Source organism: Bufo gargarizans, chromosome 3, assembly GCF_014858855.1.
Source record: "Bufo gargarizans isolate SCDJY-AF-19 chromosome 3, ASM1485885v1, whole genome shotgun sequence".
NCBI lineage: Eukaryota > Metazoa > Chordata > Amphibia > Anura > Bufonidae > Bufo > Bufo gargarizans.
In genome coordinates, this window is record NC_058082.1 from 457,325,109 (window position 1) to 457,340,561 (window position 15,453).

A 15,453-nucleotide genomic window follows, 5' to 3' on the forward strand; every position below is an offset into this window, starting at 1 on the left:
AGTGGAGGCTGTGGACACGGTGGGGGGGCAGAGGCGGACATTGTTGCAGGACCAACGGCGTGAAAGTGTGGAGGGCGGAAGTAGGTGTCACCTGGCCAAGTTGCTGGTGTGGCTGTGCAGGAACCACATTTACCCAGTGAGCCTTAAAGGACATGTATTGTCCTTGACCATAGTTACAGCTCTAAACTTCGGCGCTACTCTGCACTTTGGTAGACACCGACATGCTCAATGACTGGCCCACCTTCTGTTCTACATATGTGTGCAGAGCTGGTACTGCCTTTTTGGCAAAGAAATGACAGCTTGGGACTCTTTACCTTGGTTTGGCACAAGCCAGCGGTTCTCTTAAAAGGTGCAGAGTCCACCACTTGGAAAGGGAGGGACTGCAGCACCAGCAACTTGGCCAGGAGCACATTCAGCTTCTGCACCATTGGATGAGTGCTCGCATGCTGTTGTCTCTTGGCAATCGCTTCAGTGATCGATTGCTGACGGAATGACTGACGAGAAGTAGGAGCAGAAGCATCAGGACCAGCAGCTGATGGGAAGGACAGACATCTCCCTTCGGCTGAGGTGGTGGAGCCTTGACTGCCTAAAATCGGGTACGTGCCACTGGGTGATGCAGCAGTTGCTTCGGCACACTGGACCACCACATTGGAGCCATGGTTCTCACAGGCCACTTTATGGTGACATTAGCACCCTGGCCACGCTTTACCTTCTGCCTACAGATTCTGAAAATGGTCATGTTCACCTCCTCCGGCGGCCTAACAAAAAACTGCCACACTGCCGAGTATGTGATTTTACCCCCAACACTCCACACTGGCTGACTGCTACCGCCATTGCTTCCGTGAACCCCTGCACCACTATTTTCAGGGCAGGTAGGCTCCTGCGAAGCAAATGGTCTACACGGGGCACGTTTGGCTCCCAACCTCCCACTGCTGCCACCCTGCTGGCTCCCGGCCACGCTAGCAACTTGCTGACTCCCCCGGTGCCTCACGGGCAAGCTGCCACCCTCTTCTACTGATGATGATGAAGCCCCTAGTTCACCCGGCTCCTAAGTAAAATCAGCTACATCATCATCGAAAACTGTCTGCATGTCACTGATGTCCTCCTCAACGGTCTCTGGGTCAGGAGCCTGACCGCTCGCAACACCACCTCGCACGCCACTCTCCTCATCACTACTAGCCCATCTAGCGGAGGAAGCGGCAGATGTCTCCTTCACATCTTGGCTGGCCAGTAGCTGCTGACTGTCCTCTAGTAGCTCGTCCTCGCTGTGTAGTGGAGCTGAGCCCAGAGCATATAATACTTCTCTGGCTAAGGGAACAGAAAAGAACAAAGGCAGGTTGAGGACAGGTGAGGGCACAGGGCCTGCTCCCGGGCCATGCCTACTAAGGGTTGTGTCTGACAAACCCACGGACTCTTGGCTGGGGTGTCTGATGTCACTTGGGATGAAGTGGATGACAGAGTCAACCATTCAAGAACCGCTGGGTTGCTGGTCAAGACATGACCGCTAGATGACACCGGGAGCTCAGGCCTCTCGTTGCAACTCTGGCTGCCATGCCCCCTTACTCTGCTGCGACCTGTGCCTGCACTAAAAACATTTAGGCCTCTTCCACTCCCCTGTGCATGGCCTAGCACTTCTGTGTCTAACATATTGTTAGATCAAAAAAATAAATAAAAAGGAAATTAAAACACCTCCAAAAAGTCTGTAATTTTCTGACTTTACCACACAATTGCTAATAAGCCCTTTTCTTTCCGACTAATACACGCCAAAAAGGGCTTTGAATGTTTAACTGCACCGCTGAACCGCAAATAGGCCCTTATTTGTTTCCACTTACGTATACACTCCACAAAAGGCTATAGAACATATATTTTTTGCCACTAAGACACGCCAAAAAGTGCTTTAGAACATATAACTGTACCACTGAACTGCAAATATATATTTTTTTGCCACTAATACACACCAAAAGGGCTGGAATTTTCTCACTTCACCACACAACGGCAAATACTTTTTTTTGTGCCACTAATACATGCTCAAAAAAGGCTTTAGAACATAACTGCACCACTGAACAGCAAATAATATATTTTATTTTGCCACTAATACAGGCCAAAAAGGGCTTTAGAACTGCACTGCTATTTTTTTCCACTTAGACACGCCACAAAAGGTTTTTGGACATACAGGGAGTGCAGAATTATTAGGCAAGTTGTATTTTTGAGGATTCATTTTATTATTGAACAACAACCATGTTCTCAATTAACCCAAAAAACTCATTAATATCAAAGCTGAATATTTTTGGAAGTAGTTTTTAGTTTGTTTTTAGTTTTAGCTATTTTAGGGGGATATCTGTGTGTGCAGGTGACTATTACTATACATAATTATTAGGCAACTTAACAAAAAACAAATATATACCCATTTCAATTATTTATTTTTACCAGTGAAACCAATATAACATCTCAACATTCACAAATATACATTTCTGACATTCAAAAACAAAACAAAAACAAATCAGTGACCAATATAGCCACCTTTCTTTGCAAGGACACTCAAAAGCCATCCATCCATGGATTCTGTCAGTGTTTTGATCTGTTCACCATCAACATTGCGTGCAGCAGCAACCACAGCCTCCCAGACACTGTTCAGAGAGGTGTACTGTTTTCCCTCCTTGTAAATCTCACATTTGATGATGGACCACAGGTTCTCAATGGGGTTCAGATCAGGTGAACAAGGAGGCCATGTCATTAGATTTTCTTCTTTTATACCCTTTCTTGCCAGCCACGCTGTGGAGTACTTGGACGCGTGTGATGGAGCATTGTCCTGCATGAAAATCATGTTTGAAGGATGCAGACTTCTTCCTGTACCACTGCTTGAAGAAGGTGTCTTCCAGAAACTGGCAGTAGGACTGGGAGTTGAGCTTGACTCCATCCTCAACCCGAAAAGGCCCCGCAAGCTCATCTTTGATGATACCAGCCCAAACCAGTACTCCACCTCCACCTTGCTGGCGTCTGAGTCGGACTGGAGCTCTCTGCCCTTTACCAATCCAGCCACTGGCTCATCCATCTGGCCCATCAAGACTCACTCTCATTTCATCAGTCCATAAAACCTTAGAAAAATCAGTCTTGAGATATTTCTTGGCCCAGTCTTGACGTTTCAGCTTGTGTGTCTTGTTCAGTGGTGGTCGTCTTTCAGCCTTTCTTACCTTGGCCACGTCTCTGAGTATTGCACACCTTGTGCTTTTGGGCACTCCAGTGATGTTGCAGCTCTGAAATATGGCCAAACTGGTGGCAAGTGGCATCTTGGCAGCTGCACGCTTGACTTTTATCAGTTCATGGGCAGTTATTTTGCGCCTTGGTTTTTCCACACGTTTCTTGCGACCCTGTTGACTATTTTGAATGAAACGCTTGATTGTTCGATGATCACGCTTCAGAAGCTTTGCAATTTTAAGAGTGCTGCATCCCTCTGCAAGATATCTCACTATTTTTGACTTTTCTGAGCCTGTCAAGTCCTTCTTTTGACCCATTTTGCCAAAGGAAAGGAAGTTGCCTAATAATTATGCACACCTGATATAGGGTGTTGATGTCATTAGACCACACCCCTTCTCATTACAGAGATGCACATCACCTAATATGCTTAATTGGTAGTAGGCTTTCGAGCCTATACAGCTTGGAGTAAGACAACATGCATAAAGAGGATGATGTGGTCAAAATACTAATTTGCCTAATAATTCTGCACTCCCTGTATAACTGCACCGCTGAACAGCAAATAATATATATTTATGTGCCACTAATACACACCAAAAAGGGCTGTAATTTTCTAACTTCAGCAGACAACAGCTAATAAGCTTTTTTTCCCCCACTAATACAACCCATAAAATGCTTTAGAACATATAACTGCACTGCACAAGGGCAAATAAGACGTAGAAATATTTCCTTATAATATACCCTGTTAATAGCTGCATAAAGCAGCACTTGCACCCCACAAGAACAGTTTGCTGGAATTACAGAGCAAAATAATGGCAATTTGGATCCGCAGTCAGTGCAGCAAGGTGTAATCAGATTGTTCCTATTACCCAGGCTGTAAACTCCCCTACTGAACCTGTTCTGTTCTAATACTGTGGAATGATTCCTCCCTATCCTTTCCCTGAACTTCTATACAGCAAAATAAAAGTTTTAAAGTCTTTCCTAGCACTGTCCCTAGCACCTGCAGACGTCTCTCCCTGCACTAAGTACACTGGAAAATGGCTGAATCCGAGATGGCTGAGGCTGTTTATAGGGCTGTGACATCACACGGCTGGCTGGCTGCTGATTAGCTGCATGCATGGCATTGTGGGTGTTCCCTCGTTCCCAGAGTTCCTTGCTCCCTGTCCTAATACCTGCAGCAGCCATTTTAGGAGAAAGTGCGATTCTTTACCACAAAGCATGAGGAAATTCTAATTCGGTGCAAATCGCATTTTTCCTGAAATTTGGATCTAATTCCACTTCGATTCGCTCATCTCTAGTTATTATATACAGCAGTAATTACTTACATGCAAAGCTTCTTCGGTTCCCATAACTTTGGCATAGCATTCACATATTTTTATTTTCCTATTAAGGGAAGATTTTTCAGATCGTGAATTTTAGTTACTCATGGCTCTCTGAGGACAGTATTTTAGTAGAAGTATTCATAATGCAATTACAGCTATAAAACAAATGGCATCTAAGGGCTGTAATACATCTTACTCTAGAGGTCACACAAGGAAATAAATAGAATATGGCTAATACAAAGAAATTATTCTTCAGATAAATTTAGAGCAAAGCATATTGCAAATGGCTGATTTACCCATTGTCATAAAATGTTCAAATCTCTGTACTTTCTTGACCTCTAGAAACCAATCCTTCAGCGTTGGGGGTTCTTTCTGCAGCCACTTCCTCTGTATTAGTATCTTGGCCACATTGAGGAAAAGCATACATAACTCTGACTTGATATCAGCATGACACACATCAAACCAATTAAACAAAATCAGATCTAGAGAAAAACTTGTTTTAGTTTTAAAAACCTCATTAACAATTTTGTTAATCTTTTCCCAAAAAGGAACAATTAGAGGACATTTATACCAAATATGAGCATATGTCCCTATCTCTCCTCCACATCTCCAACATCTTCTGGAGGTCAAGAAAGTACAGAGTTTTGAAAAAATGAGGTGGACTTTAGCCCATAATGTGCAAAGATTTGAGGACACATGGGAAAAATGGACTTCATATCTGACACCAGAAAAGACAAATTTGTTCTTAGGGAACTGTGTTTAATTGTTTATTTGTGTTTATTTTGAGTTGAGTTAAACATACCATTCTATGTTTCTATGTTTCTTAGAGGTCTGTACATAGACCATTTTCTAAAAGGTTTACTAAATTGCTATTTTGACTGGTAACCATTATCTTCTCCTTTACCTGTTTTTCCTTTACCTTTCCTTCCCTCCATCCTCCCTCCTTCCCTACTCTTTCCATGTTTGTCCTGTTTTATTTGTTCATGTATCAACGATGTTACTATTTAATATATATATATTTTTTTATATGGATATATATGTATATTATTTTTCAGATATGTAGCGAAATCTTTACATTTATTCATTTAGAGTGATGTAACTCCACAGTATATATCCTTGAAATAACCTTAAAAATAAAAAATTTACACATAAAATGTTCAAATTCTACCGCCACTAAAGACAAACATAAGTGTCAATAAAAATACCAGAAAACCATATTTTGTGGCACTACTCCACATACTGGACCTCATAGGGGCAAGATTTATGCAAATTTGCTAAGATGTGTTTCTATATTGCTTGAAGGAGCATTCTGAGGTGTAGAGGGGGAACCTTAACATTTACCCTTATGTCGCTGCTCCCTATATCCAACCGCAGTGCCATTATGTCACAAGGGTTCTCCAGTTTTAGTATGGTATTGTTAAACTAGTTTAATGTGACAAAAAAAATAAAAAAAATGATGTTCTCCTTATGGTCATAATAATTGGGGTTTCTGTAATATATATAGAAATGAGCGAATCACTCAAAATTCAGTTTGGGTTCTATTAAGCCAAATCAGTCAATCAATTTCATTCAGACCTGAATCGCTTCTACCCAAATCGAAAGTGCTTCAGATTTGTGCTTTTGTGTCTTTTAGGACATTTTTTTCTCCCAGTTTTTTTTTATACTTTTATCTCTCTGTCTCTTTCTCTTCAAAATTTGCCTGAATCAAATCAACAATAATTTTGATTTGAATGCAACTCAAATTGTTACAAAATTTGGGTTGAATCCGATTTGTATCTAATGGATTTGTTCATAATTTTTTTTGTATGAAGTTACCTAAGAGTATTTAAAGTAATATGTAAATAAAACTGGTCACATAAATTATATTAAACCCCTAATAACTTTGTCTCTTCATTTTCATAAATTTTTACATTTATGATCAAAAATTAAATGGTATTCAAAAATAGTGCTATAAAAAAAGGATTAAAATGTAATAAAATATACTATCTCATAGGCTTTTAGTACTATTTTAAAAGAAAATAATATCAATATAGCAGGAAAACAATTAAACTATTAAAGTAAAAAATATACTATTAATATAAACTACATTACATAAACTACTAACTATATACATTATAATATACGTAAATCAAAATACCTTTCTTCTTTGCTCAGATTTGCCAATAAGGATGCTTTTCTTGATAAAATAAATCTATAAGCAAAAATGTAAATTCAATTAAAAAAATCTAATCAAATTTTCTAAGCAAATTTCTTTTAATTTTTTTCCAAATTAGAAATATTAAACAACTATGTCATTAGCTGCATCCTAATACAGTGGATCAGTTTGCTTTTCTTACACCAAATTTGTATTCAGTGTGTAAAGATGACACCTCCCAGAATGCATATCACTAGACTGGGTCCCGTTCACACAAGCGTATCCCGCTCATCGGACTCGCAGTGTGTTAGGGAGAGGGTTAAGATGCTATATAACCCTTAGGCCCCTTGAAGACGAGCGTTCCTCCCGTAGCGAATCCGCAATGCAGCTCCCGGCCTGACCTCCCAGTGCTGCCGGGGGTCACATAGCATTATATTGATTTATGATGCTATGTAACCCTTACAGTTATGGAATGTATTGAATAACACTGGCAGCATTATGCCAGTGTTATCCAATACATTCCAGAACTGTAAGGGTTACATAGCATCATAAATCAATATAATGCTATGTGAATCCCGTTAGCGCTGGGAGGTCAGGCCGAGTGCTGCCATGCGGACTCGCTGCGGGAGGAATGCTTGTCTGCAAGGGGCCTTACAGTTTTGGAATGTATTTGATAACACTGACAGCATTAGGTCAGTGTTATACAATACATTACAGAACTGTAAGGGTTACATAGCATCATAAATCAATATAATGCTATGCGACCCCTTCATTGCTTGGAGGTCAGGACGGGATCTGCCACATACTCACACTGCGAGTTGGATGCGTGGAACTCGATCATCTCAAAGGGGCCTAAGGCTAAGTTCACAGCACTATTTAGTTTTCCATTCTTCTAATCAGTCAGAAGAGCACAAAATTAAAAAAAAAATTAAAAACAGCATTTATTGTGCTTATTTTCCTCCCCTTTTTTGCCATTTCAGTCTGGATCTCAGATGGAAAAAGTTGCAAACGGATGCAAAATAAGCACAACAAATGCTCAAAATAAAAGACTCTTTTTTTAATGTTCTCCTGATGGATCAGAAAACGAATTGTGATGTGGACCTAGCCTATGCTGTATGTAGACATTTAACTTTAAATGCAAATCTGGACTTCAATACGTGCTGCAATTCAAGATCAGTACAAAATAAGAAAATGTATTTAGAAAATTATTCTAGTCCTTATAGATACATTATCCTACATAATAAAAGCCCTGTGTGAGTGTGCTGTGTCCGTGTGTGTGTCACCTGTTTTGCACTGGGCATGCGCGGCAGGGCGTCCAATCAGGACACAGAGCTCCACACAAACACACACACAACACTCTATAACTGTTTAACTCCTTCCATGCCGCGGTCCTTAGGGACCGCTGTCTGGAAGGGGCTAACCATCGGGCCGCTGCTCTGCCCTGGCAGAGTCCCGATGCTTGGAGGGTTAATGCCCCCCCAACACACATACAACACCCTGCCCCCCCTTTCAAGATGGCATCTTCTGGATCTACCCACCCCCCCTTCCTTTCAGGATGGCAGAGCAGCAGCAGGCGAGAGTGTTAGCTGTAATGTACAGCTAACACTCTGCTTGAAATGGCCGTTTAACCCCTTCCATGACGTGGTCTTTAGGGACCGCTGTATGCCCTCCATCGGGTTGCTGCTCTGCTGTGGCAGTGGCCCGATGCTTGAAGGGCAAACTGAGGGAGGGAACTCCCTCCTTCCCCCATCGGGCCACTGCACTGTGGCAGCATCCGGATGGTTACCAGGTTAACAGTGTGAGTTCAACACACTGCAGTACACTATATAGTGTATTGCAGTGTATTGTAACCCATCAGACCCACTGGATGTTCAAGAACCAAGTGAGTCTGGGTACAAAAAAATGTAAAAAAAAATAAATAAAAAAAACCTCTTATATCCACACATAATTGGTTAAAAATGTAAAAAATAAAAAACACTAAACATGTTTGGTATTGCCATAAGGATCTGATCTATAAAAGGATCATATTACTTTTACTGTATGGTGAACACCATAAAAAAAAAAGAAAAACTATGATGGAATTGCAATTTTGCCCACCGCACTTCCCAAAAAATGGTATAAAAAGTGAATAAAATAAAATAAATTTAAAAAATGCACATATTAGGTATCGTCATGTCTGTAATGACCTGCTTTATAAAAAATTGCTTGTGATCCAACCCTTCTGGTGAACAACATAAAAAAAAAAAGAAATGTGCATAAAAATCACCTTACATCACAAAAAGTGTAATACCAAGCAATCAAAAAGTCATATGTGCCCCATAATGGTTCCAATCAAACCATCAGCTCATCCGCCAAAAAATGAGACTCACCCAAAAAATAAAAAAAATGGCTTTCAGAAAATGGAAACACAAAACATGCTTTTTTTAAAAAAAAAAATGCTTTTTTGTGCAAAATGCACATATTAGGCATCGCTGTGTCCATAATAACCTGTTCTATAAATATACTATGTGATCCAACCCATCTGGTGAACGCCGTAAAAAATAAAAAATAAAAAAAAGGGCCAAAAAAGCAATTTTTTAATCACCTTACATCACAAAAAGTGTAATAGCAAGCGATCAAAAATTCATATGCGCCCCAAAATGGTACCAATCAAACCATCATCTCTTCCAGCAAAAAATTTTTGTTACCTTGCCTCATAAATAGAGTAATATATATATATATATATATATATATATATATATACATACACACACACACAATGCACAACTACCTCTAGCAAAAGATTTATATACTGCAGGAATAACCCTAATAATAACACGCCCCCCGCACCGCTCACACCAGCGCGCTGAAAAAAGAGGACACGGCGCTCTACATGCCGCCTGCACTGCCGACAACTGTGCGCCAGCAAGCAGGTTGGAACGCCAACATTTCTGTTCATCAATCCCAGCCGCCATTTTTGTTCGTCAGTCCCAGCCACCATTTCTGTTCCTTCAGTCATAGCACTATCAGCCATATAGAGAGCCATATATCAGCAGTCTGACCTACCTGTCACTACCAGCAGTCTCAGCACCAGCAGTCAGTGCCAGTCATACAGTCACCAGTCACAGTGCCACCAGTCTCAGCCACCAGTCAGAGCCAGCCATCTCAGCCACAGCCAGCACTCAGTGCCAGCAGTCTCATCCACAAACCACAGCCAGCAATCTCAGCCGCAGCCACCAGTCTCGACCATCAGACACAGCCACCAGTCTCAGCCAGCAGTCTCAGCCACAGCCGCCAGTCTCAGCCACCAGTCAGTGCCAGCATTCTCAGCCACAGCCAGCACTCAGTGCCAGAAGTCTCAGCCACAAGCCGCAGCCAGCAGTCTCCGCCACAGCCACCATTCAGTGCCAGCAGTCTCAGCCGCATCCAGCAGTCTCAGCCACCAGTCAGTACCAGCAGTCTCAGCCACCAGCCGCAGTCAGCAGTCTCAGCCACAGCCAGCATTCAGTACCAGCAGTCTCAGCCACAAGCCACAGCCAGCAATCTCAGCCCCAGCCACCAGCCACAGCCACCAGTCAGTGCCAGCAGTCTCAGTCATAGCCACTAGTCAGTGCCAGCAGTCTCATCCACAACCTCCAGTCTCAGCCACCAGCCACAGCCAGCAGTCTCAGCCACAGCCACCAGTCTCGGCCACCAGCCATAGCCCCCAGTCAGTGCCAGCAGTCTCAGTCACAGCCACCGGTCAGTGCCAGCAGTCTCAGTCACAGCCACCAGTCAGTGCCAGCAGCCTCAGCCACAGCCGCCAGTCTCAGCAACCAGCCTTAGCCACCAGTCAGTGTGGTGGTCAAGTTGCCTTGCCATTTAATATAGACTGTTCCTACTAATGTTTATGCACTACTGTTCTAGCACCCGTTATTGTAACAGGCTTAATGTCTAGTATGTAATAATTAGCGTTGAGCGAAGTTTACAAAAACTAGATTCGGCTGCTTTGCCAAATTTCACAAAGAAATTTGCTTTGTGACAAATTCATTTGTCACAAAGCACATTTCTTTGTAAGTAGTGGGCGACATGATAGTGAACAGCGATTGTGCCGTTCCCCCCCCCCCTCCCCCATCATTGAACCCTTCAGATACCGTGTTCATTGCTGATCGTGGTATCTGAGATTAAAAATGAGGGTTTTCAGGGGATAATCAGCTACAAAAAAATTATAATACCTTATCCATTTAACACAAAGAGGCCGACGCGGCCATCTTGACTGAAGATCCCATGCGAAATCTTGCGCAGTGAGTGATGATGTCTTCACTCTGGCCGGTGTTGTGATGTCATATGTTACTGCAGACGAGATTTCAAGCGTGATCTTTAATCAAGATGACTGTGGTGGCCTCTTCCCGCTCAAATGGAAGAAGTTAGTTTTTTTATAATACAATTTCAGGTAAAATTGATTAGTTACCAGGAAGCATGAGGAAATTGAGCTTCACAGCAAATTGAATTTTCCTTTTAATTCGGATCAAAGTCCACTTTTCAATAAGATCCGCATTTCAATAAGATATCAAAATCACTCCCACTACTCCTTAATCCATACCCTATTATAGCAGGTGCAGATCCATCAGGTTTAGTGTCATCCAAAGTGAATCCTATTGGAGTATCTTCATCTTCAATTATAAAACATCCACAGTATCCTTCATAGATGTAGAAAAATATAAAGATTATTGTACTATTACAATGCTGTGCATGCTCTTTGCTTGTTATATCCCATTTTATATAAAGTATGCATCTAATTTGAATAAACTTCTGGCAAAGATATCCAAGCTAAAGGTCAAAAGCAACATGACCTGTGAACAAAAACATATTTTAGCAAAAAAGTACTATGAAAAAGCAAATTTATTTTGGTTGCATTCAAAAACTGAATTCTCACCCAGTCTATTTTTCCATAGACAATGATTCGTTTTTTCAAGCCAGTATACTAAGGAATCATACTCCTGCTGTAAGATTTTTTGTATTTGTGTCATTTTATTTTACTTTGTATATATTCATATCTATTGTAGTTTTTCCGCTTTTGACCTCTAGTTGTAAAGCTTCATTCCTCTCCAAACCAGTTAGGGCTAGTTAGTGATATCAAGATAGGGTCCAACTGGTCAAACACCATTAACATATTAAAGGCAACAACAACGACTGTATCTTAGTGAAAAACATTCAGGAGAATGGTGGAAACTGCTAGAAGCATCAAGTTCCAGTTTCTTCCATCAGTCGTGCGAGGAATTACCTGGAAAGTGCTAGACAGCTAACACAAGCAACCAATCAGAACCTGCCAAGTTATATCATAGTAGGTTCTGGAACTAGCTCTTAAAGATATAAATAGTCAGAGGGGGAGACAAGGGGGGGAGCAAGGAAGAGAAGAGGAAGAAGAGACTGAAGATACTAGAGGGAAACCACCAAGAGGACGCCAAGGGGTCCACCACCTAGAAGTTCCAGGATCAAAACGCCTTTCATACAACACCACTCTGCTCCAACCAAGTCAGAAAGGGGAAAGCGCTACCAGATCCAGGAAGGAGAGGTGTACTATGTATCTTTGTTCCTTGAAGGTCAAAGACTGCAGACAATTGGGTTATGTTGTTCTGTGTGGCTCTTTTGACTAGGGGGAATTAGTGTCTTCTCCTCACTATATTGTGGTAGTGTGCTTATTTCTGTGTGTATTAAGGTGGTAGCTTTTGTAACAAGTGATTTTCTCATTATATAAATAATATTTGTCATAAAATACAATTTGTTGGTCTCTTATTTCTTTGCCACATCATCCCAGAACTTTTACCAAATATTCATAGTAGTTGACTTCTTACTGCATGTTGTCATTATAATGGAGGTGTACTCTTCAAATGTGTTTTCTAAGCTTTGGAATAAGGATAATTGTTTTTAGTTTTTATTAATTTTAAACTGCTTTTACATTAACAACATGCAGCCCTGAGGACTGCCCTTATATTTAATTATTATTACATAATTTTTGGACTCATATCTAATATGTAATGTTAAATTGGTTGCGCCAAGTTTTAAAGTTATCACCTATCCACGGGATAGGGGAAAACTAAATGATCGGTAGGGGACTGTCCACTGGTACCCGCACCAATCTAGAGAACAGGGCTCCTATTCCCCCATCTTAATATAGCAGCAGGTAGAGCATGAACTAGTGACATAACTCCAATGGAGACAGACCACTCAGCAGCTATGGGACCTGTGGGGAAAGGGGGCATGGTCAAGGAAGAATGGTCTAGCCCACTAAATACACTTGATGTCTTTCTGTTACCTGCTATCACTGTGCTGGACTCCAATCCTTATGCAGTGCACCAGTGACAGTGGCCCTGACACTCACTTTATCCATCTGATGGATAGTGGACAATTAGCATTAGCAGAACTAGCTGACCCTGCTGTTAACTGTCTAGCCTATTGTCCAGCAGAGAAACTTTACTAAGCATCATGATCTGAGAAAGTGTAACTCCTCTCCCTGAATGCTCAATCTGTGACCTGACCACACCTGACCTCTAGCTCCCTGATGTTCAGTGTGTCCCGGTCCCTGAATGCTTTGCTCTGTCTCAGTGACAGGCTACAACATGCAACCTGAAAGAGAAGCAGAGAATTCTGCAGTAAGCCAGCTTTAAAGTCTCAAAACGAATGATCCTGACGACTGCCACCACAGAGGCTGTGGAAGGTTAAAGATGGCAGTGTATTTGCTAGAATAGAGTGTTTTAGTTTTTTACTCCCTGCCTTCCTACAAATATAACTTATTTTGTTTTTCCATTCACGTAGCCATATGAGGGCTTGTTTTTTGTGGGATAAGTTGTACTTTCTAATAGCAACATTAGAAATGTGGTGGAATCGGACGAAAACCACAATTCTGCCAGAGTTTTATGGGTTTTGTTTTAAAGGCTTTTCCTTCTGGAAAGAGAGGTAGATTGCCTGTCTCATTGTGAGCGATGTAATCCTTGGTGGGATATTTTAATTGTTTTGTCTTGCATTCAGTTGAATAATATACTTTGGAGGATCTCTCTCTGGTTCATCTCAATTTAATGCCAAAATGGATTTGCTCATTCATAATTCTAACAAAACCAAATATTTTGCAATTCATTTCAGATAATTGGTAATTCGTTCCCCCCCCCCCACCCCCACCCCCCGCCCCAAGGGGGAATTATAAAAGTTAAGTTTCACAACTAAAGCACATCCTTCCAGTCATTGTTATGGAGCAGGCAGATCAGTGGCAGATGTAGAACTGTAACACCCCAGAGTGGTGTTACCACTCCTGCATCCTGTTACTATCTCTAATGGGCTAACACAACATCATCTTATGTATTTTGTTCAGGTCCTCCACAATGTGCATTACTAATATCTTTATGCAACTGTTATGTTCATCTAATGTGCCTGGTTTACCAGCAGGTGGCAGTAAACACTGCAGAGATATAGTTAGAGAGAATGGAACTTGCCATTCCATTCTAACCCCCCTCTAGAGAGAGGTGGGCTAGACATACTTCCTGCAGGAAGGGTGGGGACCAGTTAGAGTCAGTTCTAGGTCTAGTTTACCCCTGCAAGGGGAAGGGTGTGCAGGGGAACGTCTCTGCTGGACATGACCATGCCAGCCAGAGCACCTTAAGCTATGCTAACCATGGAGGCCAAAGCTTGAAGCCTCAGGAGCCAGGAGAAAAGTTCCCTGGCATAATCTAGTCAGACTACAGAGAAGAAGTGCAGCATACAGAAGAAGCTGCATTATACAGCCAGCCTGTCAGTGCAGCAGAGTGAGAAAAAGATATAGCAGAGTTGATTTTGTCTGTAAGTTTAATGCTAAAGCCTGCTGGAACCAAGGGAAAGCCTGAAAACTGTTTGAAGAAACGTTTATTCAAGTAACACTGCCATTGAACTTCATCTCAAGGTCTGGACTCAAGTTATTATTTCAAATCCCTCAAATATTCTCCCTATTTATTGCTTCGAAGCCAAAGCCTGGGATCCAGCAGTATCCAGGTAGGAGCACCGTGACACATAAAGAGACATTTAGGCCACACTACACCACTCAGCATTCCTACCAAACCTGGGATGCGATATAGAGGGCCCTGGGAGGAGGCGCCCATTGCAGAGCCACTATGCCAAGTCACTTTGGACCAAACCCTAAGGGCACCCCGCATACTCAGGCAGACACAGACAAGTACTAGAATACAGACTGGTAAACTTAACCCCACAGGGACCAAACAAACTAGAAGCAGACACTAGTCACAATACAAGCCACTGCTGCCAGTACGTATGGACCGCAGAGAGTATGCGCTGACGCATGAACACACAGCCCTAAACACACATAACATGACTGGAAACCAGCCAACATGGTAGCAATGGTAAATGTAGATACACATTTTCATGACTAGCCCACACGGCATACAATGGACATGGAGAACAAACACAGAGAGCACAGTCACAGGAGGCAGTTTATACACAGCAACAGGAGACCGCAGCCCGACACCAGCATCCGGCATGTACGGAAAGACAATGTGCACTACCGTACCGACATACAGCAATAGACAAACATCCACACAACTTCGCAGCCAGTACGCAATAACGTTGGCAGCCAGCCTACATGGCAACACGGTGTCACAGTAAACACATTGTGAAACACTTATGTGGCAAAACTAGGAAAATAGCTAAGCCAGCCATATTCAACTAGGTTTTTCAGGACAAAAGCCATTTATCAGAGCAAAGCAGATAGAATCAGGTATTCTCTCTCTCTCCAAATTTTTCTAAACATTTGGTGAACCTGAACTGAATCTCAACAGGTTTACGCATCTCTAATTTTCATTATAG

General features: G+C 42.0%; 1 protein-coding gene across 1 annotated transcript in view; it reads right to left on the reverse strand.

The window, feature by feature from the left end:
* LOC122932279 (amine oxidase [flavin-containing] B-like) overlaps window positions 1-15,453 on the reverse strand; it is a 102,510-nt gene that overhangs the window by 43,914 nt on the left and 43,143 nt on the right. The window contains exons 9-11 of the mRNA XM_044286608.1: window positions 11,210-11,306; window positions 6,652-6,705; window positions 4,518-4,575 (exon numbers count right to left, since the gene is read on the reverse strand). Of these exons, the coding sequence (XP_044142543.1) occupies window positions 4,518-4,575; window positions 6,652-6,705; window positions 11,210-11,306 (209 nt within the window). The remainder of the gene's footprint in view (window positions 1-4,517; window positions 4,576-6,651; window positions 6,706-11,209; window positions 11,307-15,453) is intronic.